We start from the raw sequence: 24,318 nt of genomic DNA, 5'->3' as shown, positions 1-24,318 counted from the left end.
ATGCAGGGACAGCACGCAGAAGATACCCAGGACCGACAGATACGCTGAGCGGCGAGGCGGAAGCATGAGGAAAAAAAAAGACAAAGGGGAATGAAAGTCACATAACCAACAAACCTTAAGTCTATCGGCTGAGATAACCTCGGTGAGATTGGCCAAGAATGGAGAGAGCCTATAGGGAGTTGGAGGAAAAAGAAAAAGGTTCTGTCAAATGAAGAGAAAGGATATTGAGAGGTAACAACTTAAAAAAAAGAGGAAGAGGGTGGGAAAAGCGTGGACAAAGACATGCAAGAGGTGGATCGGGCGGATCAGCAGTGCAAACTAGAGTTTCCTTTACACGTATTGAGATGCAGATCCCACTTTTGCGGCTCATAAAGGAGGCTGTCAGGAGCGAGTGTGCTGGTGCGTGAGGATGTTCATGTGGGACAGAGTCTCACACATCTGCTAACCTGCTTCTCTAATGGGGTGCAAATGGGCCTCCTTTGTCCTGCCATGCAGACCCGGCTGGAATGACTTGTCACGTCTGATGACGACTTCAGCTTCGCATGCATACAGAAGGATGCTCACACTGGTGTTTACATGTGAATGACGCAGGAGGAAAGGGGTCTCTTCCACCCAAATATCTGATTGTAACACAAATTTCTCTGTTTAAAATGACGTTAAAGTCAAACAGTCAGTATTTATGCAGTTATTTCACACAACAGTAAAACTTTTTACCAGCACTTCTTTTATTTTTTTTTTACTGCTGTCATTAATAATTGCTCGGGTTTTAATTGAAAAATCCTCCTGCGTGATGCTGTAATGAAACAGAAAGAGATTTGTGCAAATGGGTCTTCCTTTGTCCGGCCTGGCAGACCCGGCTGGAACGACTTGTCACGTTATATGACGACTTCAGTTTCAAATGCAAACAGAAGGATGCTCACAATGAGGTTTGTATGTAAATGTAGAACAACTATGTTTAGAGCTCAAACAAAAAAAATGGGACATTCCTATAGAGAAATGTGGTTTATTCCCCCAAACAACACCTTTGTAGCATGAATTCCTCTATTTAAAATCATGTTACAGTAAAACAGTTTGTGTGTATGCAGAGTTATTTGGCACGAGTATAAAACTTTATCCCTACACTCTCTCTTTTTTTTTTTTTTTTTTACTGCTGTCATTAATAATTACTTTGCTTTTAGTAGAAAAATCCACTTGCATGATGCTGTGCTGACGTAGAAGCAGATTTGTGCAAATGGTCTTCCATTTCTCTGGCCTTGCATGACATGTAAATGTAGTATGCATACCTATAGAGTTTAAAGAAATGTAGATTGATCTGACATTCCTACAGTGGGATGGAGTTTATTTCACCCTAAATACATTTGTGGCATGAATTTCTCCATTTTAAATAACACAAATATGTCAGTTTGTGTGTCCAAAAAAAAGGATTCAGTTTTTCAGTACAAGGGTAAAACTTTTTTCCCTGCACTTCTCTTCCTGACTTTTTACTGCTGTCATTAATAATTACACGCGTTGTAACAGAAAAGTCCAGTTGCATGATGCTGTGCAGAAGCAGATTTGTGCTAAATCTCATCCTTAAATCCAAACATGTCCAAAGCTGTGTTTTTACTAAGCAGCCCCCGACTTGCCACAACTCAGCTGAAATGATTTTAACTAGGCTCTCTTGCTGACTTGCTGGTTGGGGGATGGGGATGAGGAGGAGGAGGAGGAAGAGGAGGAGGGGGGCAATATGGGGTCACACAGGAGGAGAACTGAGAGGGAGGAGAGAGGAGAGGAGGAGGAGGAGGAGGAGGAGGAGGGGGTCGCTTTTTTTTTTTCATTCTCTCCGGGCTTTAGGGGAAGAAAGGAAGGAAGCCAGAGCGAGGCAGAGAAGCCCAAACCAAACTGAGGAGAGATGGATGATGGGGGAGGGACCGGAGCGAGAGCGCTGCTTATTGGTAGGCTGCGGTTCTCTCACTGGATGGATTGACTTAGCACGGGTCGAATTACACCATTTGCCGTGCATTAGTTTGTTTTTCTCCCAGCCAGGAGAAGTTGATTCACTACGACGCGCAAAATATTGGCTTCTTTTTCTGGATTACAGCAACGCCAAAAAAAGAGGAAAAAGGATACAAAACAATCAATTCAAATGAGGTGAGTTCTTTTGCAGCTACGTGGATTTTTCTACTTTGTTGCGACGTATTAATGCCAGTGAAAGTCGAAGGTTGAGTAGGGGGGGGAAGAAAAACTAGAGAGAAGTCTTTGCTTGGGAAACAAAATATTTCTTCTGACCACGTCGCTATGCAAAAAAACTGAAGGTTGTAGGACAGAAATAGTTGAGCTCCGGACTATTTTTACGCATCAATCCAGTGTAATGTTCATTCATTGCTCATAGGAGTGGCAAAAAATCTAATCTGTCCAGCTCCGAAGCGTCTTTTCCACCGTTCATAAAGCGGCGTGAGAGAGGAGACAAACCAAATGTGAATTACCTCTTTATTTATGAGACAGTTTAAGATGCCACAAATCTTTACGAGACTGAGCAAAGTTGTGCGATCATGGTCTTTTCAGCGCAAATTACGCACAGATGAGAGTTTTGCCTCAATCCGATCATTCTGTCTGGTGGATACGCGCTCTCCGCACAGCTTCTTGTTATTTTTAAAAATCAGTGATTGTTGCCTGCGTGGAGTCAGGAGAGCGGCGTAGTAAGAGGATAGTGCATCGTTAATGTTTATGTCTTTTCCCTCTGCTTTCCAAAGTTAATCGTAGTGGAAAGGGGGCTGGTGTATTCGGTGTATGGAGAGGGAGGGAGAGTGGGGGGGCGGCTGTGTGGTCGTGGCAGAGAGCGTTTGAAGATCACTCATCAGAGCGCAGGGGCCCGGGGACGGACACAAGAGTCAGAGGCAAAGAGAAGGCGAAAAATGCTCGTATGTGGCGAGCGGAGCTGAAATCTGTGCGCAGCTGGATAAAACAAAACACAAAAAAAAAGAGAGAGCAAAGTGGGGTCCGGATGAAGCTTGAAATAACAGGAATATGACACGCTGGGTGTTTTCTCGCAAATGGATTACCAAAGGAATATGACATTCAGTCGGACTGCCCCGTTCATGCGTGAATTCGGATACTTAAGGTAGGTGTCCTCAGTTTAATTATTGATAGAAGTGTGTCTTTCCTGCTTCTTGTTTTTGGACACATTCCCTGTGTTGGAGCTTATTATTATTATCAAGGCGAAGCTTGGATTTATTAAAGGATATATGACTCACTAGTTCATCCGGAGAGCTACTTTGTGAACAGAATCAAAGCACATTTAATAAGTAAAACAAATCTCCCTGATGATGGTGGACCGGGATATTTGAGCCACGCCGGTGGAACACTTAAACCAAGCTTTTACGCAGCAAAGTGCTCTTATTTTTGTTTCCCCAGTGTCTTCCATTGTTGCAAGTAGTGTTACACAGATCAAAACGGGAATTTTCCACTTCACCAAAATCAACTTGGAATAAAAGGTAACCTGCACACGATTGAACCTGCAGGCACAGATGGCTTTCAAACAATAAAAGACGAGCGTGACGCACAGTTAAACAACAACGTAGTCGTCCGCTCGCTTCCCGATGCCTCTTAATCTATTTAATGTATTCCCAATTTCATCATTGCTATTCTTATATTGGATAATAAATCGCAGAAGCGCTCGTAACCTCTGTGGAAGGCAGAGCAGCACGGAACAGCCCAGCCCTGTGCATGCATTAAGTGCTGTGGAGGCAGTTAAACGCAGCCCCATCCCTGTTGTTGTCACTCCACCGCTGTCCCCCGCGTCTTTGTTGTCTTTTGTGTGAGTCCTACATGTGGACTAAAGGGTTCTGAAAAGATTTACCACGGACAAAACTTGAATGCCTTTATGTTCCATGCGGCACAATGCGAGCATTAGAGCCCGGGCTGCTGCGTGAATTGTGTGCGCAAAGCAGGAGCGGAAGATCCCCACGCAAAACTTAAAAAATTACCAGGGAATGAAGAAAAAAAAAGAAGAAGAATGAGGGAAGAGAGAGCATCATGATGGCTCATTTGTTTCATAAAGAGGCATGCAAGTGTGGCTGTTAGAGTAGTTGGAGGAGCTGTGTCTTAATATCTGAGAAAATGTGGAGAAACGAAGTAATGGAGCAGAAGGAGATGTGCCAAATAAGAGAAAGGCGTATTCTTAAGTTGCTACTGTAGACTATGAAGTGCTTATTGATCTTTTAAAATGACAAAACTTTACACTCATGTTTAAGGTAAAAAAATTTTAGCACTTTCAAACTCAGCCTCTTTACAGAAATAAAGATAAAGATGTGCACCTTTCCCTGACGATCTGAAGGTGTGCCACAGAGATTGGAGAGTTTCATTCATCTACTGGAAGTACAAACTAGATAATATTGGCAGGAGCATCACAGTACGACCAGGTCAAACATCAGAACCAGCCCTGGATCTGTTGACAGCACAGCTGGTTGGTGTGTCTCACTCCGCCTCACTGGCTGCAGGGTCAGAACTCAGTGACCAGAACGACCACCGTTAACCTCCACTACAGTCGCCTGTAACCCCGGAACAACCACCATTAAACCATACAGTGATCAGCATTAACCCTTTACAGCCCGTATGGTTTCTCCAAACAGCTGCTCGCAAATCAGATTGCTCAGTATTTAATTGGTAGAGTGATAAAAGTTTGACCCCCGTGTGCAACATTTGGAGTCAGCATGTTTATACAGTCTGCTTTGTTCCCTCTGAACTCCCTTTTTTAGGAGCTTCCTCTGACCGTAGAGGTCCACTGACCGGGGGGTGGGGCTCTATTGTGTGGAGTTGCCCAAAGCCCCTTTTGTTTCTTGGTCACACCTGCAGCTCAAGCCCTTTTGTGCTCCACTATGGAACTACTGCTGAGAACAGCCTTTCTCCTGTTTCACTCCTCCCCTCGCAAAGGTAGAGAAGAAAGGGAGGGAAGCTCGGTTTAGGGTTGTGGAGCCGTCTCCTTCTGCCAAATCTCTGAAGCAACAAGTCCAACCAAGCCCCTCCGAAGTGATCCTTGGGTAAATAGCATGCGATTAGGGGTACTGGTTATTACTGAAGTGGGAAAAGGGGTAGTAATCATTTCTGGGCCTGTGTGGTAGCTGCTCTAATCATCTGGCTGGCTCGCTCTCCTGTGTGGCTGCATCTTGATCACTTTCTCAGAGCTACAGTTGAGAGTTGTGACAACCGTGTTATAGCGCATATCCAGCTTTGGACAGACAGTCACGCATGTCTACTTATGCATCTAGGCACACACACAATAAGTGTGAGGAATAAAATGCCTGAAACCAAACTCCTGGGTTATCTGATTTCCTCTGCTTTTAGGTTTACAGCTCAGTATGGTGCAAAATGACAAGTCAAGCAGCCTCAAGCAGCAGCCATTGTTCTGCAGGGATTACATCAACCCATTGCATTCGCACACAATTTACGGAGCCTCACGCATCACTGTTGTTTACTGTCCGTTTATTATCCCCAATTCCTCCCAATAGGACCTCCATAACAAAAAAACAAAACACATCCATGCAGGACTGCAGTGTAGGAGAGGTTATGGCTTACATGTGCTGGTGGGAGCACAGCTAAGAGGAGAATATGTGTCAATCTGTCATTTTAAGCTGGGAACACTAAAGCTTCAGCTGTAACTACCAGAACTGAGCTAACAGACCCCTACACCCACCATCAGCAGAAATAGCAATCCACCAGACCCCCACCCCCCACCACCACCCCTTCCCATGTTTAACACCATGGGCCCGAGCCAACAACATCAGCAGGGAAAGTGTGTGGTTGTAGGACATTGAAAAGCCTGTAATAACAGAGGTAGAGCGAGGCAGGCCTGAATGGCACTGAGTTGCGTGACAAGCCCAGCGTCTCCAGGCTTGTTGAGGCCTATATGTGCGCGCACACACACACACAGTCACACACATACACACTTACATATACTGGAGGGCAGGAACCAGAGAGCGCTAAGGAATAGTCAATAGAAAACATGCTGGGCTCACTAGAGATTGAGAAGTAATTTTAGATCACTGACCTCTGGATGTCTTCTGTTTCTGTTTTGCATTAAAGTTTCTGAGGAAAGCCTCTGCCTCTGCAGCACGGCTATTACCATGCAAGGAATCATGGGAGATCGGTACCGAGCTATTGCCTGTGCTTGGAGTGCTTATTTTTTTCTGTTGGAATTGTTAAGCGAGGGAGAATGGCAGGAGAAAGTGGTGTGAATGTGGGTGCTTTTGAAGAGGGGGGGATATAGAGCAGGACTGTAAATTCTGACAAGTAAGGAAATGATTTGCCTCCGAACACAACCTGAATTTGGGCTACGAGCACAGCCTGCAGCCGGTACGATAGCACTATAGAATTGAAATGTAGAGCTGGGTTTATTTACCTTTCATAGTTCGTCTATTTTTCTGTTGTTGAGCCTTTGGTATCTATTCCTGTCCCAGGCTTCTCCTAGAAACTCAGCAATTTATTGCCTGGGTTTTAACACAGCACATTTCTTGGTGCGAGAGCATCTGAACCAGGTTGTAAAAAAAAAATTGCTGCGATGCTTTTAAGGAACACCGCCGCCTCTCTTTTCAGAGCGGTGTCATCATTTCTCGTTTAGATTAAGTTCCTGACAGTTCTTCGTCTGTATAGATCTGGCGGATCGTTTGTGTCCAGAGATTCATTTGTATCTAGATTAGAAATAGCGATTGCTTCAGCAGCATCGATGTTTGTAGTTATACGGAGAGAAAACAACCCTTTGGCCCTCGTAATATCTTCCTATTTTGTCTAAACATCAAACCAGTAATTTAACCACTAAGTGGACTGATTGAGATGAAGCATCGTCTCATCCAGGCCGTGCATTACTCAGTCATAATGACATTGCTCCTTCAAAGGCCTCAGTATCCCACGGAGTACTGAATAGCCATGATTACACACTGTTGATGACTAAAACACATTGGCACTGCTCTGATTCCATCTCACCACCGCTTCCATTCTTTTTAGTGACACATCCTCATACAGTAACTGTTGAGACAAAAATGGGATTATTAGCGCCTGGAAAACACGCCGCGTGTTTTCTGTCAACATGTTGGAATAAAGGTAGCGCCGCCAAATTACATGTTATGTAATGCACATACAAACAAAAAGGCTGATATATATTGTTGCTGTCAGGTACGCGCCTCACAACGTCTAATTTTCCACTTGACAACCATGTGTGTTGTAATTAATTCACGTGACAACCATGTGTGTCAGTTAATTTAAGGGTTTGGAAATATTACAGAAGCCCAACTGATGTCCAATCTTTTCCATGACAAAAGTGACCAGATTTAGAGTTACAAACTACTCACATGGTTACAGTGGTATGTCCATAGATTGCCTTTTCTGGCTGCTGATCTGCCATGTTTCCTGTGTGGATCAATCAAAGCACTAATGGCTTGGCAGGCAGGGCTCACAGACAGCACTGGAGCAGGTGTGCTTTGGGGCTAATTGAAAAATGAGTCAATACCGTGTGTGTGTCCGTGTGCGCACACGCACCAGTCTTTGCATTGCACCATTTGAAAGAGTGATTATGTATGTGCAACCGTGTGTGTGTGTGTCTATCCCGGTGTGCTCCAAGCTAATCCATCCCTCTGCCTGTGTGACGTCTCCCAGTAAATTGTTTATATCCGTTCAGGCTTTGCCTGCATGAATAATTTGTTTGCCTTATAAATATTTGAATGTACACTGATCATTAATATGCACAGACACAGTCTGTCTCTAAAGTACTCCTCCACACACTAACATACACACTAAACCCCTGCCACTCCCACAATAAATTATTACCAAAGTAGCTGTTGGTGTATCATGTCTACAATCAGATGCTGCGCAAACTTTATCCACAAAAATTACTACTATGTCAAAACAACCGTGCACGTGTAGGAACTCAATACAAATAGGAGTGAATCACTGTTCTGCAATAAAGCACAGAGGCCCTGAGGAAAGGCTGGAGCAATAACAGCCAGCAGAGTGCTGATAGAAGTCTGCTAAGGTCAGAGCAGAGGCTACACTACTGATGGTGATGAAGTTGCAATGTGCTGATTAGCGATGGCCCTGTACAAGCCAATCAGAGCACAGATGTACTGAGACAGCAGGCCTGCCACGTTTCTAACAGAGTGGACTTCCGCTGCATCCAACACATACCGAGACACCCCACCGGTCAGTTGGCTGACCTTCCCTTAGACAGCAGATGCAGGGAAAGGTAGAGGGGAAACGCCAAGCACTGCCACTGAGAGCTCAGTCATCAATAAACCAGAGAGGACATTATGTGTGCATTATGTCTGTGTTTTTCCAACATAGTGGGTATCAGCAAGAAAGGAAAAACTTCACAGTGGAAGCTGTTCTTATTTTTGCTGTCCTGAGGTTAACAAATGGTTTGGATTCGGCTCCTAAGAACAGCGTGCTCAGCAGTATAGCAAATCTGACATGACATTTGTTACACGTGAAGCAACAGAAGCATGCTTTTTGTGTGTGTTAACAGGTAACATCTCCACCAGTGTGAAACAGGAAGTGTCGTCTGTGAGCAGCCATGGGCCAGAGAGCTGCGCTTCTGCTCAGTGAGCTGCTGCTGCTGCTGCTGACAGCCTCACGCACTCTCCTTGCAGTCAGCTTCCCCGAGGACATCATACCCCTCGATGTCGTTGACGCACACTGTGAGTACACACGCAAATGAGCTCAGCAAAAACGGGGGTTTAAATTGCAGATACTCTGACGTCACTGGAAAGATCTGCAACAATCCTTAAAAACCCACTTTTTGCACCCTCCAGTCGCCGTATTGTTACAGATTTAAGACGAATACCTGCAGCCTCCTCCCTCTCATCGTGTCAGCAGTTCAGACACTAGCATGCCACATCCATACTAATAAAACCAGTCTGCTGTACGGCCAGTCATAGCATTAAGTGAATTTCATTTTCATCTCTGTGATGTACTGGAACAACAGAGATGTGCTGACAAAGGCAGCCGCGATTAAACGCACAAGCCCATCACAATGACACACAGATCTTCTATTTATTTATCCTGCACCATTACCTTAATTGCAGAGGGATTTGTATAAAACACATGCACAGCATATTTATGTCTAATCAGTGCAGCGGAGTTAAATGTAGCAGGAGGTGAGTGTGGCTTATCCGTGCAAAAGAGGCAGCCTGTACCATTAGTTTCCCGTTAATAGTGTGTCCGTGTGTGTTTGCAGTTGCGCGCAGGTACCCAGTGTTCAGAGGCAGGCCCTCTGGCAACGAGTCACAGCATCGCCTTGACTTTCAGCTGATGACCAAGATACAGGACACTCTGTTCATCGCTGGCAGGTAAACTCAGCACACACCATGCCTATCGCTCGTCTCTCTCTTTCACACATCCACCCCACACACACACACACACACACGCCAACATACTCTGTCACTCCTTGGCAGGTAAACATAAGGCATAAGGGAGGGGAAAAGCTCTTAGTGTTATTGGATCTGTGGCTTCTAGGCCTGCATCTGATGTATATGGTCTGTATTGATCCGCTAAGGGCGTCTATCATCCCGGCCTGATGTGTTGTCAGGGATTTCTTGGCATCTTTACATGTCTTTTTGGTATTTATGGGCAGCAGGATTAATCTGACCGCTAGCACTAATATTGTAGCAGGAAATCACCTCGACATCTACAGTATAAAACTCCCACCTCTGGAGCCTCTGTAATCACCAGCACATGTATCTCTGTTGTCAGGTGGATCCTGCTCTTGCAGCAGTTGCGTGTTTATTTGTTGTTGTTTTCCTAATATAAGTGACATGAACTGTTGTTCCGTCATAACGTTTAAAAATGTATTTCTGTGTTTTTAACACTGACATATGGCACTGACAACAGACATACATTTGGTTGACAGTAAATGAGGCCCCTCTGATGACAAATACAGCAGAGAAGAAACCTCATGATGGCAAATAAAGAAAAAATATTGGAAAATAATGCAAATAAGCTGCTTATTATGCATGGCAATTCCTCTAAGAATAGAAAAAAAATGATAATGACAGCAGCTTAAGACAAGCTGGAAAAGCCCTGAATATGTATCATGTATGTGTATTCCTGCTCACGCCGTCTCCCTGAGCTGTATATGTTGTGTTTTTTTGTCTGTCCACAGAGATCAGGTGTACCTTGTCAGTCTGAGAGAATCCTACAGGAATGAGATCATTCCTTACCGGGTAAGATTCTCCCCACAAGCTGCTCTCTCAATCCACAAACACTAAAAGGGCCTCCGTAGAAAAATACTGAGCAATTCATCACAAACCGGACAGGTTGTAAAATGAGAGAGTGGAAAAGGGAGGACTGTGTGTGTGTGCGCGTGCATGAGTGAGTATTGTGTGTTTCATGTTCCAATGCATGTGGCTAATGCGCCGTGTCGGTTTTTACAGAAGCTAACATGGCGATCGGGCCAAGCTGACAGAGAGATGTGTGCCGTCAAGGGAAAACACAGAGTACGTATAAAAAATCATTAACCGCACACCTTTTTTTGTTTTATATCACATGGACGGAAGCTTGAACTGTGAGCTGGCAGCCTCTCAAAAATAAATAAATAAATAAAATCCCATGTTGTGCGTTTGTTTCCAGGACGAGTGCCACAACTTTATCAAAGTGCTGGTTCCCAGAAACGACGACCTGGTGTTCATCTGTGGCACCAATGGCTTTAACCCCATGTGCAGATACTACAGGGTCAGTATCCCACTACGCGCAAATCTGAACTAGGATTGTGTAAATAGCAATTTGGGTAGCACACCCTATATTTCAATTTCTTCTTTAAATGCATTTGATTAGAGTCATTCGTGATTCATATTCATGCTGGTGCCTCTATGCGTATTTGTTTTCACTGGCAAACCTTTTATGTGTGGGTGATTGTTGTGTTCCCTTCAGCTGGATAACCTGGAGTTTGATGGGGAAGAGATCAATGGACTGGCACGGTGCCCATTTGACTCCAAGCAAACCAACGTTGCCCTTTTCGCTGGTAAGGGTCAAACACACAGCCGCCCACGCACATAGTTAGTCTTGCTGAAGAAGAACTAATGTGTTCCTACTTATGCTCTCATTATCACCTCTGTGTCTTTGCCACAGTAAAACTGTGCCTGCAGCGATAACAACTCAGCCAATTAAGCTTTATAAAAGAAGAGAAACAAAGCATTGAAAAGCAGTGCATCTTCATTTTATTTTTTTTTGTGACTGTGTTCCTTCTTGTTTTTTTAGAAGGGAAGCTGTACTCTGCAACCGTAGCTGACTTCCAGGCCAGTGATTCTGTCATCTATCGCAGTATGGGTGATGGATCAGCCTTGAGAACCATCAAATATGACTCCAAATGGCTGAAAGGTAAGCGAGCGCCTCTTTATCGCTCTGAATCTTTATTTCTGTTTCCCTTTGCCTTTCCTGGAGGTAACATGTGTCTACCTGCCAGCTGACTAAAAGCCCATGGTGCCTTTGCATGGCGCATGTATGTACGTGGCTGTCAGAGCTGTTTTTGGAGTGATAGAGCGCTCTCCTGCCTCGCCAAGCTCCGTGGGGATATGGCCTGTTCTCTCCCAGGCAATCTAGGTCACCCCCAGTCATATACAGCCTTGTACAAATCCCTGAAATATTCAACATGCACAGTGGTGGTGACGGTGCAGAAATACACTTCAACTCTCGGCCTCTGTCTCTCCCTCAGAACCTCATTTCCTGCACGCAGCAGAGTACGGGAATTATGTGTACTTTTTCTACCGAGAGATTGCAGTGGAGCACAGCAATCTGGGGAAGGTAAGACAGTGCACCTGCCGTTCATAATGCTTTACATATTCTACACAGAGTATGCAGGCCTTTATCCCCATCCCCACCCAAAAAAAAAAAGGAGGGCTTACACCTCCCTCAGTGCATGTGTTCCTGCCACAAAATGGGCCAAGTGGTAATGGGGCCCATTCAAGCGATGACACTACATCACATTAGAATGCACGAGAAATTTCAACCACCAGTGTTTCCTGGGAATGTTCTGCTAATGTAAAACCATTACACAGTGAGAGGATTTGTCTCCCAGAGATTGCACGCTTTGTGTCTGCCTCTCCCTCTGACACACACACTCATGCGGAGGGAATTAGGATGTTCTATGTTCAGATTTGACCGTGCCTCATCCTGAGCTGGTCTGGCCAAGCCACAGGAAGCCAGCATCTTCCATCAGCCACCAGCTAATAAATATTTCAACCCTACTAATGCTGGGGTGACACCTGGCCTCTGATGGAGGTTTGCACTGGTAAATTATTAAAAACTGTCTTAGCCAACTGCTTCACGTCCCCTCATTTATACTCTAAGCCTGGGTAATATGTGCAATAAAACACACTATCACATTGTGCTGCATTAAGTCAGTCGAAGCGATTGGATGTGTTCTTGCTTTAAATGTTTGCTCCAGTCAGCAAACAATCTCCACACACTACGTTAAATATGAGAGTGTTTGTTAAGTCATCTGTGCCGAGTTGCTACAGGATGGAGAAATGCATTATTCAGCACGCTGAAGTGTTTTTAGTGACTTTCTCCGAGACGCCCCTCCTCGCTTCCACGCGCCTCAAGTCTCTCTTAAACCTCTGCTCCATGTAGGTTGTGTATTCTCGCGTGGCCCGAATCTGTAAAAATGACGTCGGCGGGTCACAGCGTGTGCTGGAGAAGCACTGGACGTCTTTCGTGAAGGCGAGGCTGAACTGCTCTGTGCCAGGGGAGTCCTTCTTCTACTTCGACGTGCTTCAGTCCATCACCGACATCATCGACATCAACGGAGTTCCCTCGGTGGTGGGCGTGTTCACCACGCAGATGAACAGGTGAGGCGCAGCTGCTGAGGAGAGGATGCAGAGTTTTAGAAGTCAAGCATGGATGTTGATGCATTTCTTTCTCCACAGCATCCCGGGGTCAGCAGTGTGTGCCTTCTCCATGGCCGACATTGAGAAAGTATTCTGGGGTCGGTTCAAAGAGCAGAAGACTCCTGACTCGGTGTGGACTCCGTTTCCAGAGGAGAAGCTGCCCAAACCTCGGTAATGATTGATCTTCTCTCTTCCTCAAAATACTTCAAAGTTCAAATAGCGCAGAGCCAAAAGAGCAAAACAAAACAGCAAGTTTGAAAGAAGTAATTTTGAATTTCAAACATATTCTTCTTCTGAGCAGGTGGTTCCTGACTCAGCAGCTGTTTACCACCTGTCATTTTACTCCCTTTCTTAACCCTTCTTTGTCCAGGTTAAACCCAATGAAATCAAACCCTTTTTACTAGTAAGGGACCAGGTTATTAGTTTTGACCCAGCACACACATTCACCATCTGCTGATGATTAAATAATTAATTTGGCATAATTAGACGCATTGCATATTTAACCCGTTTTACAATCAGCACCTATATTTGTAGCCCTGCCCTCGGTCCAAAACACAAAGTCCACGGAGCACCTAATTACCTCAGTGAATCATTAATAGGGGATAACCGTGCATATGTATATTTTATGTTTTCCAGCTGAGGCCTTTTTGTGATCCTAATAAGCACCTGCTACTCTCCTTCACCCTTTCATTGCTCTTTTCCATCCATTTCACTTCACGTTGTTATTGCTCCCTGGTGTGTGATCGTATAAGCTGATCTTTGACCTTTTGCCCTCTGTGCATGTGCGCTCTCCATCCCAGACCCGGGTGCTGTGCAGGTCACGGTCCAGCTGCGTCCTTTAAGAGCTCCGTCGAGTTTCCGGACGACACCCTGCAGTTCATCAAGTCGCACCCCCTCATGGACACAGCTGTGCCTTCTATCGGGGACGAGCCTTGGTTCACCAAGACACGAGTCAGGTGAATACGTGACGCACGGATCGGTGCTTGGGCAACACCTGAGTTTTGGAATTGGAGGATTTTGTGAATACCTTAGTTTGAGGAATATAAACTTTTTTTACAAAGCCCTCTTTGATGTCTTATCGAAATATTCCAACTTCTCCTGTCACATTACTCCTCAATAACAAACAACTACAAGAAATAGAATAACATAGAAGTCATCATCTGAAGAAGAAGAATAAAACAAGACTGTCCAATCAAACAATCTGGCCAAACTTTTGATGCAGACTTTCCATATTCAATGCAATAGACACATTCAAGTTTTTTAAAGATCCAAATTTCAACATCCTACATGACAGCCTCGTAGTTATTCATAGTGTGTATACAGTATATGAAGATTTGCTGACTCAAACAAAGAAATGAGTATAGAAACGTTAACCATCTAAATCCCCAAATCTGCTGGCAGATTTAAAAGACTTGTTGTCCTTAAAAGATCGCTTCCAGCAAGTCCTGAGCTACTCATCTGTGGATTTCCATTCTATTGGGATCATAATCCAAATCGAAGCCTAAAATCACAATATTTCATCAAAATCACTTGATTTTTCATGCTGAGACATGAACTGTTTGCATAAACCTTTCAAATACAAAGAAATTGTGCTCTTTGGTGCAACCATCAAGCCAGTAGTGACTCAGGTGCGACTAACCGACACATGACAAAAATTCAGAAACTTTGGTGTGAACTGGGGTGAACTGCAACATGGCAGAAGAATACAGTCACATTTAAAAAATAAATAGTAAAATATCTGTAGGATGTAGAATCAACTGTTTTTATTTCAGTATTGGCAACATGCAGGAACTTGGAAAATATGTAATTTAAATTCTAGGATTATTTAATTGATTATAAAAAGTAATAATCTAAAAAAAATTAACTGTACTTTTTTTTTTAAATTTTCATCATTTATGCCATTATAACATTGGCATACTGCACAAAAAAACATTTTGGAGTTCTCTTTATTATTATCCATGGCTTTGGGTACAGGACTTTATATTGCAGTGAAAATTAAGCCCAGAGTGAGTAGACATGTGACAGAAGCAAACAATGCCCAGAAAATGCTTGGAGTTTACAAGGTTACTTTGGCAGGTAGGTAAATAGTACGCATGTTAATGAAAATAATAAAGAAAATAGGATGAGATTTTCAAAAAGGTTTCACAGAGCCAAACATCTTTATGTGTTCAAATGGCCGTTCCTGTTGTGACTGAGATGATCCCTCCAGTGAGTAACGCCTGCCTCTCTGCTGTGTTTAAAGGTACAGGCTGACAGCGCTGGCTGTGGACAACGAAGCAGGACCCCACAAGAACTACACAGTGGTGTTCATCGGGGCTGAGTCGGGGATTGTCCTCAAGGTTTTAGCCAAGACCTCCTCTGTGTCCCTGAATGACAGCCTGCTTCTGGAGGAGATAGACATCTTCAACAGGGCCAAGTAGGGATACGTGCACTCCTCACCCACTCACTGTCTGCACCTCTTCTCTGTTTCTCTTCCCCGTCTGTCTGCTAGCTGAGGAGTCAGCAACTCTTAAGGTGAAACTTCCTTGCACAGATGGCAGTGTCTGCTTGCTTTCTCTGCATGCACAGTATGGGTGCGTTGTTTTTTTTGTGATTATTTGTGGAAGCAAACATGCACACTGCCATGTGTCAGAGGTTAAAATCCTGTTAAACTGTGAGGGAAAAAAGCTTTATGTGACTCCTCCGCCTAACGAGTGATTAAATCTACTGAGACTGAAACATTAGACAGACTTATCTGACAGGCCTCTGATTAGGTTTCTCTCTTCTCTCTCCAGGTGCCTGTCTAACCGCGAGGATGACAAGCGTGTCCTGTCCCTGCACGTGGACAAAGACACACACAGCCTTTATGTCGCCTTTTCAAGCTGTGTCATCCGTGTTCCCCTGAGTCGCTGCGAAAGATATTCTTCCTGCCACAAGTAAGTGACGCGTTACTGCACATGTAGGAGGTTTGACTGTGCTTCGTCCGGTCAGTCATAGGTTTGTGACTTTATTGTTTTGTTTTTCTGGTAAATGTAATAAAGGGAATGATAACAGCTATGCCTTCTGGTTAATGTTCAGTCAAGTCACAAATGATTATAGTAGACTTTCCAGAAAGATTAAACCTGCTGTGCTTGTGTGTTCTTGTGTGGTGCCAGGTCCTGCATTGCATCAAGGGATCCTTATTGTGGCTGGAAGCCTCACGCAGCCTGTGAGAGGATACAGCCTGGTGTTTTGTGAGTTCAAACCCCAGCTGCAATATGAAACACAAATATTATAGATGAGAAAAGGAGTTGACAAGAATTCTTTGGCAACATTTTTATTCATATCTGTGTCTATCTCCTTTTTTTTTTTCTGTCTGTTTCCAGGGCTGGATACGAGCAGGATGTTGAATTTGGAAACACTGCCCACCTCGGAGACTGCCAAGGTACAAAGCTCATCTCCATGCCATCTACCCTGACACATATACGAGCGCACACACAGATACATGCACACATTGTACGCAAATAAAACACAAACTCATCTCCACATACACCATGAGCCTGCACACTCACACCAGTAACCACTCCAGTAACTTGCCCCTACATTAGTCTATGTGCAGTATTAACACACACATCTACATACAGTACATGGCCACCTGTAACTAATGCCGCCTGTGAGGCAGAAACATGGACATGTACAATTACGGGGTCATGTTCAGCTGGTGCAGATGATAGAGGCCTCATGATATCTCACGGCCAGAAAATGCGCCTTTACTGATTTCACTTAAATGCATCTGTCCCTTCATGTGTATCAGCTAAACATGACCCAGGCTGAACCTCAGTATTGATCAGAACCAGAGGGCCTCCAGTGAGAAAATGACACTGCTAGCGAGTGCTTTATTATCTCTGTTGTTAAAGCAACTAAACTGCACTCTTAGTGTCTCTTAGGGGTTTTTCTTTTTTTTTTTTTTTTTTAACTTCTGAATTCCCTTATAATGATTTCTTGTCCTTTTAATTCTTTTAGCGTTTTTGGGCACTACTTCAGCGCCAGATTACAAATCATTTGGCGACCCTACCTCTGGTTAGTTTGATCTTTTACTCAAATGGTTTCTTTCCTTGAGTTCAGCATCTCCAACATCCTTCTTTTCCCCCCCACTGCTACCTTTCATCTGTTCGCCTCCCGAATGCCAATGTCACTTCATTTCTATCATCACAAACAACAGAACCACCAGGCGATATCAGTGCTCCGTCTCAGCACAGATTCACTCCCACCTTTTTCACTCATCACCTCCTGCTCTGGTCCATCCTCCCTCTTGCATGCCCACCCACTATCCCTCAGCATCCTTACTGTTGTGTACCGACTCCACTTTGAACTAGAGTATCTTCCCTTTCCCCCTCCCCCTTTTCAAATTGTCTCAACGGAAAACAAAAAATGTACTTGATTGGTCTGTGAATGTGAAAAAACACTATTTTGACTGTGATATGTTTTTTATCCATTATTTTGTCATACACTCTGCCCATGCCTACTAACTGGGATGGTAACAGTATGCTTTACACTCATCTGCACAGTTTGTTAACAGTTTGTTTGTCACCACAGACATGGAGTTTTCATCAGCGCCAGTCACTGTCCAGCCCAGTGGGCCCATACACCCCCCAGTACTCATACCCACTCAGAACCCCAGCTCTGGGCCTGGTCCAGAGCTCTACGGCTCAGGCTTTGTGCTGCAGGATGACCCAGCCACCTCCCATTCTTTAGACTCAATCCCAGGGGGCCAAGAGGGTAAGGCCCACAGGGAGGCAGCCAGCATGCTGCATTGAGCCCGATCCGATAGCTGCCAGCAACTCTCACTAAGCCACACAACTGTGAAACCACACAGAGGCACACATATGCAAACACAGTGGCAGCTATTAAGGTTTTCTATTAGATAACATGGCAGATTTTAATTTAGTCTCTTTAATTTCATACATAATTTATATTGCTATAGATATTGTGTTTTCTTGCACTAGTTTTAACAGTAGTTTCCTTGTCTTCTTTCTTTCTTTCCTTCTTAATGTTTTTTTTCCTAGTTTTCCTATTTAATAAACTCACATTTCTCACAGTTTCTTTTTAAAAAAAAAAACTTTTGTTTGGTTTTAGCCTCTGTCTCTGCAAGTATAGATTTTTTTAACCATAGCTTTAGTAACAGTTTACCCTGGCTGGTAGATCATTGACTGGGCCTCCCTTGCCACATCGCTATCGTGGCCGCACGGTGGATGACTAACTCTTTCAATGTCTGTGGTTACTAACAAACCTCCCATAGAGCAGCAGCTATCTGAACACCTGGAATCAAACACTGCCTCTCTTTCCTATGACTGATTTCCTGCTGGTTGATCTCTTCTGCGAAAACATTGATTTGGCTCTCTATCTCAGATAAGAGTGCACTGCTAACACTTTGGTACGGGACGCATGACAAAAACCCTCTAATGGAACGTGGGTCAAGGCAACAACCTCACGTCATCCTTGCTGAACTAACATAATGCGGCTTTATATACATGGTGAAATGGATGTGGGTACATAACAGCATCTGTTGATTTTCACCATATTTCTTCTTCATCTGGGTTTAGATGAATAGCATTGTGACAGTATTTATACAATGTGTGACTGGTTACCTGGTATAATGGGAGGTGTAGTAGCAGAAACTTGCACATGATTGTGTTCACACACAAACATGCACATTTCTGCTGTGGGGGGAATAGAGAGTTACGCATCACTGAGCACTTACAATCTTTTCACCAGGGGGTTAACCAACGGCTCACTGTTTTATAGGTGTGTGGGATATCCAAGCAGGTGAGACCAACCAGATGGTCCACATGAACATCCTCATCACCTGTGTGTTTGCCGCTTTCCTCATGGGTGCCCTCCTGGCTGGTCTGATTGTTTTCTGCTACCGCGACTCATTCCTTCGTAAACCAAGACATGTTCACAAGGATGCAGAGTCGGCACCATCCTGCTCCGACTCCACTGGAAGCTTTGTCAAGCTCAATGGCCTCTTTGACAGCCCTGTAAAGGTACAGATATAAAAACACCTCTAATGCTACAGTTTTAGTGGAGAGGATTGGTCTAGGAAGATGTAAAACTGTATCTAATCTTGTTCTTTTGATTTTATTGTCATGTTCTCAGGAGTACCAGACCAACATTGATTCTCCCAAGCTGTACACCAATCTGCTGAGCAATGGCAAAGACCTGAATACACCCAACGGTGACACCAAGACGATGATCCTGCGGGACGGCTGTCAGCCCCCTGAGCTAGCTGCTCTGCCCACACCGGAGTCCACCCCTGTGCTTCAGCAGAAAGGCCTGCAGCCCATCAAAAACCAGTGGGAGAGGGCCCACGGGAAGGCCAGTGGACCCCGCAAGGAGTCCAACTCATCAGCCAAGAGTCCTCAGTTCCTTCCTTCTTCTCCTGCTCCTGTGAACTCCAACCCCCACCACCCTCACCTTGCCCTGGGACACTCCCACATCCCCAGTGCGGTTGTCTTGCCCAACGCCACACACGACCACCCTAACCTTGAAAATGGAGATGACACACTGCCACATTCATCTGAAAAGAAACTTAAGACTCCAGATTCTAAGGGAAGTAGAAAAGAGCAGAAGAGGTCTGTGGATGCCAGAAATACCCTAAATGACCTTTTAAAACACCTCAATGACTCTGTGGCCAACCCCAAGGCCATTCTTCAGGAGGGATCGGGCCCCCGCCCGAGGCAGCATCTCACACTGGAGCCCATGGAGGAACTGACTGAATTACCCCCGAAGGTGCCCAGTCGTGAGGCCTCCTTGTATTCTCCCTCCTCCTCCCTACCAAGGCACAGCCCCACCAAGAGGGTTGATGTGCCCATGCCCACCACTCCCACGACACCAACGGGAAGCCTGAGCATGGGGGGCACCCTAGAGAGGCAAAGAGGGGGGTACCAACTCCACCGGAGTGCCTCTCACAGGCATTCCTTATCCACCTCACCAAATGGGGTAACTATGGGGGTGTCTGTGTCTCGCCAACACAGTATGAACAGAGGGGGTTACATGCCCCCAACACCCCCCTCCAGACTTGACTCCCATGGCGGAGTGATGGCATCAGGAATGCACTCACCCCACCCGTCCTCTGTATCCCGACAGAGCAACTACAGTGGGCACGGCTCACTCCCTCGCACAGGGCTCAAACGGACCCCATCGATAAAGCCAGATGTGCCCCCTAAACCCAATGGGTTTTCACCACAGACTCCACAGATGCGAGTGGTCAACAAGTACAGTTATTAAGAGACAATGGACACTTCTGAGTGAGCGCTCAGCCTTGACCGTAGAGCTTTGAGCCCTGAGGGCTTGGGGTGGGGTATGATGGGGTAAGGCCTAGTGTGTGTTTGTGTATCAACTTGAGGTGTGTTCCCCCTTTAAACGATATGCACATTCACTCACACTAAAAAGGGAAAATCACATGTACGGCCAAAGATACTCATTGGGGCTTCTTGGCTCCCTACAACCCCATCTCCCTCCCTTGTCACAGTAGCCACAGGATATAAACAGTGGACAGTGGTCAGTCTGCTGCTCCCCATTGTATCTGGGCTTGGGTGTCAATCGTTCCTATACTAGGTACGAGGTTCAGGACACCAGCAGGGGCCGCTGCGGCGTATGTGCATGTGGTACCAGGTCAAAAACAGTGGAATACTTGAAGAATGGGTCTCATTTGTCACTGCCCTTGAGCACTGTCGTCCCACTAATGTGAACTAAACAAAGAGGAGAGGTAGGCCATGCCTTTGGTAGTAAGATGGCAGAGGGCAGAGGAGAGGAAAATCAATAATCATAGCGTGTGTGTGTTGCTTAAGAAACAAATGACCGCGAATAGCTGAATTAAGCAGCAAGCGAACAGAAAAAGAGTGCAAATGAATGTGTGCGTGTGTGTTGGTTGACTGGAAAGCAGATTTGTGCAAAGCCAGCACACATATTAGGCATTCACGCTTGGTAATCGAGGTTGGTGCCACTTGCCAGAGGATGCACCTTAAAACCTGTTTAAGACCTAAGACACTGTCCTTCATTTCAACAATATTATCTCTTCTTTAGGCTTGTTGGAATCCCTCTGAACCGAGCCTGAACAGTATTTTTGTGTCACTCTGTAACGTTTCTGGTAATTAGGCTCGGTTGCGGTGAAGTTGGTCTTGCTGGGTGTATACTGAAACTCACTGGGAATTTTTACTTTGTACATTTGCTGCTATTGGTTTTAGACATTGGTGTTTGTCTTTGATGCATTTTTTTCTGAACCAGGCTTGGATAGCCTCTGATATGAGTGTGCACATCTGCTTGTGTGAGTGAGAGTGTGTGTTATATTGCAGACAGGGGCCAAGAAGTACAGTTTTAAGCAACCAAATGCACTGTTAAAGCTGATACATGGGATGAAACGTGTCTCTCCTGGACTGAAACTTCCCCTAACCTCCACTGCCCCCTTTGTAAGAATTATACTGGTGGTTCAAGAGTCATCTGTCTTTATGTAGCAATGGTATTAAGAAAAAAAATGCATTTCTCATCTCATTCTATAAATGAATTTTAAACAGAATGATTTGCTTTTATAATGTTTTACAGTTTTATTTAAAGAATTTACCATATGAAACTAAAGCAACACCAATGGTTTAGCCCAAGTGTATGAATCCAACATTCAGGGCACTGCTATCCTGTTAAACTTGTGTGTCCCCTAATAGCAGAACATTAGAGTTTCTCTCCTACATTAATCCTATTAAAGGTATATTCAACTGACCCTAGAACAATACATGGATGTAACATCTTTGTCATCTGTCGTGCTGCTTCTGCAGCCCGTGTTCCCCGTGCAGTTTCCCCTGCGAGTGGCCAGTGTACAATCAAGACAACATTTACTGATGTGTCCAAATGAGTCATGCTGGGAATGACAAGATCCTGTATATACTTAAATGCTATAAATAAGGAGTATAAATATTTTTAGGCGAGTGAACCTGAATCTGTGCATTGTGTGCCTTATTCACAAAATGATCGCGTACAGTATATAATATTGGCAATGTCAATTGGTCCTCTGTATGTTATTGTCATATGCTATATAAACAATTTTTGCATCAGCAATTTGGAATTCAGCAAGACATGTGCTGGAAAATCACTACCTAATCCAAACTGAAGCGATGTGGAAGACAAATTGACAAACATTCCGCGTGCGAGTGCAAGTCATACAAAATGAACAACAACTTATTGGGATATGAATCAATTTTTCTCTTTTACTGCCGGTGTTGAAAAGAATGGTGTTAATCCACCACATAGAGGTGCCATGCGGTGAATGTATTTTCTTGACCGTGGGATGTAGGGTGGTGAGACCTTGCACTGTGGAGCAGTCGGCTCAACACAGCACATCCTGCCCACAGCCAATGTATTAACACAGTGTTCACATGAGAGCCGCCTGTTGGCAAGGCCTGGCGGTCATGCAGAATCTGCAATTCCCCAAGATTGCAGTGACAGGAATTGTTTTCTATTGGCCAGTAGGGACGACCGAGGGATCATTTCTCGTAGCAAGTGGTGGGGTGCATTATTTGGGTGAGTTCTGCAATCCTTTTTCGAGTGTCAGTTGCCTGTTTAGCCCAAAGCCACATTTTGTTTACAAGTGATGATTGTATGTAAAGACTTTCTGCCTGTCATCTAACCAGTGTTTGGGCTCTCTTTTTCTACTCAACACATGCACACTGACATCACATGACATACACTCAAACATACACTCGCTCAACTGCCTTGTACATTGCAATATGAACTGGGTCTTTCTGTTGCAATCTAAATTGAAGCCTTTATATTTCAGTCTGAGCTTTGGTGTATGTGCAGATGAAACCAGATTTTGTCATGTAATTTTGATTTTAAATACTGTGCAACATGGCAACGTGAGGCCAGCTGTATATATGATCTCCAGAGTATTTGAGCGTGTAGATATGTTGTAAAGTTGTACTGTGAATGTGTAAATAATAATGATGGTCTTTGTTTCATGATATTTTTTGTTGATTTTTTTAACACGGCATGTATAGTTGAAATAAAACATTACTGCACAGAAAGAGTTGTTTTGTGGTTTTAGCTTGGCCTCATTGGGTTTTATAAATTTATATGTTATTTCATGTTTCTGTGTGGGAGAGCATTAAGAAGCATTAAATCTGACAGTTAGGACTTTGTGAGTCCAGCCTAAGAGCCACGAGATGTGTTCTGCAGTTACAGCTGGGGCTGGAGGAAAATTCTATGTGTCTTCGCTGGGCTTTGTGAGCCGACTATCAGAGACATTAAGAGTCTCAGCATGATGACGACTATTTTTAGAACTGGGTTGTTTTGATGTTTGGGGCCAGCAGAGAATCAACCACACCAGATAGCATGTGGGAAAGTTTCCAAAGTAGTATGTTCCTGTGGACACCAAACATCTGGACTAACTGCTGCTTGGGGCACAAGATCTGAGCCACCAATGAGCTGTGGAGAAACGTGCACACGTACACATACGCACACACACACACACACACAAGCATTAGCGTACATATGGATGGGCGCAGCATAAACATGCAGCGCATGATGGCATGCACAGATCGGGGCAGTGATAAGATTAGCTGTCAACAAAGAATAAAGGAGCGATGGCTAGATAAGGGACTTTTCATGTATCCAATTTGCCGAATGGAGAATAATGAAATTGTCCGTTGAGGAATGTCCACTAATTCTCCTCTCAAAACAAGAAAAACATGGTATAATCACATGTGCATCATGTGCTGAAGTGCAAAACCTCAGATTCGTGCCAAGTTCACAGAAACGTACAGAAAATACACAGTTGTAACCGGATTTAGTGGTAAATGAGATGAACCTATCAACTGCTGGATGTCATGGTAGCTTATCGCACGATGTCCCCGATTTGAGTGTAGCCAGGAAACATTATTGCACGTCATGAGCACCACTCTCTTCCTCGTGCTACCGCTTCACTGTTTGCTATCAAATAGAGTAGAAATGTCCAAAATGTCACTTTTGTACATCAAAAATAAGGACTTTTTTCTTAGGTGCTTGAGTCAATGACTGTGCAAACATTTAAGAGTTACATATCAAGACTGAAAGAGTGAAAGAGGAAGCGTCCTCATCTCACTGATCTGCACATAAAGAAGAAGTGTAGGAGGGCTACACTTGGCTTTTTTGTTTTTTTGCAGGGAGGTGATGCAGCCCTTTGGATGTTTGGCCAGGAGGCTTTGTGGCTCATCACTGCCGTCAGAATGTTGACACAAGTACTCTTTCATTTGCTTTCAGCAGGACCTCCCGAAAACTCACACCTCCTAGCAACCCCGCTCTCTTTCTCTCTCACACACACACACACCCACATACACACACACACACACAGACACACGCACACACACACGAACACACACACAAGGGAAACATTCTCCCCTCTGGGTGTTCTAGCGGGGGTTGGGGTGTGATTTGGTTGGGAATGGGGAACAACAAAGAGGCGCCTCTTGCTATTCTGATGTAC

At 44.5% G+C, this 24,318-nt stretch overlaps 1 protein-coding gene across 5 annotated transcripts; it reads left to right on the top strand.

Annotated features, from left to right (window-relative positions):
• Window positions 1-1,932: 1,932 nt before the first annotated feature.
• On the top strand, window positions 1,933-22,819 carry sema6d (semaphorin 6D). Of its 5 annotated transcripts, none has more exons than XM_008276090.1 (20): window positions 1,933-2,130; window positions 8,492-8,663; window positions 9,203-9,314; window positions 10,127-10,187; window positions 10,398-10,460; window positions 10,594-10,695; window positions 10,894-10,984; window positions 11,221-11,340; window positions 11,675-11,763; window positions 12,592-12,809; window positions 12,888-13,019; window positions 13,649-13,804; window positions 15,091-15,264; window positions 15,623-15,763; window positions 15,983-16,060; window positions 16,193-16,251; window positions 16,830-16,886; window positions 17,403-17,585; window positions 18,612-18,853; window positions 18,966-22,819. In XM_008276090.1, exons 2-20 carry the CDS (start codon window positions 8,540-8,542, stop codon window positions 20,094-20,096), a joined length of 3,333 nt encoding a protein of 1,110 aa, XP_008274312.1. In that variant the 5' UTR covers window positions 1,933-2,130; window positions 8,492-8,539; the 3' UTR covers window positions 20,097-22,819. The 5 variants fall into 5 exon arrangements, with proteins under 5 accessions (XP_008274312.1, XP_008274314.1, XP_008274315.1 ...); XM_008276091.1 differs by lacking the exon at window positions 1,933-2,130 and adding an exon at window positions 2,806-3,100; XM_008276092.1 differs by lacking the exon at window positions 16,830-16,886.
• Window positions 22,820-24,318: the final 1,499 nt, after the last annotated feature.

This window comes from Stegastes partitus, unplaced genomic scaffold, assembly GCF_000690725.1.
Source record: "Stegastes partitus isolate 25-593 unplaced genomic scaffold, Stegastes_partitus-1.0.2 Scaffold64, whole genome shotgun sequence".
Taxonomy (NCBI): domain Eukaryota; kingdom Metazoa; phylum Chordata; class Actinopteri; family Pomacentridae; genus Stegastes; species Stegastes partitus.
Note: the sequence above shows the minus strand (reverse complement) of the source record. Positions and strands in the feature narration are given on the sequence as shown.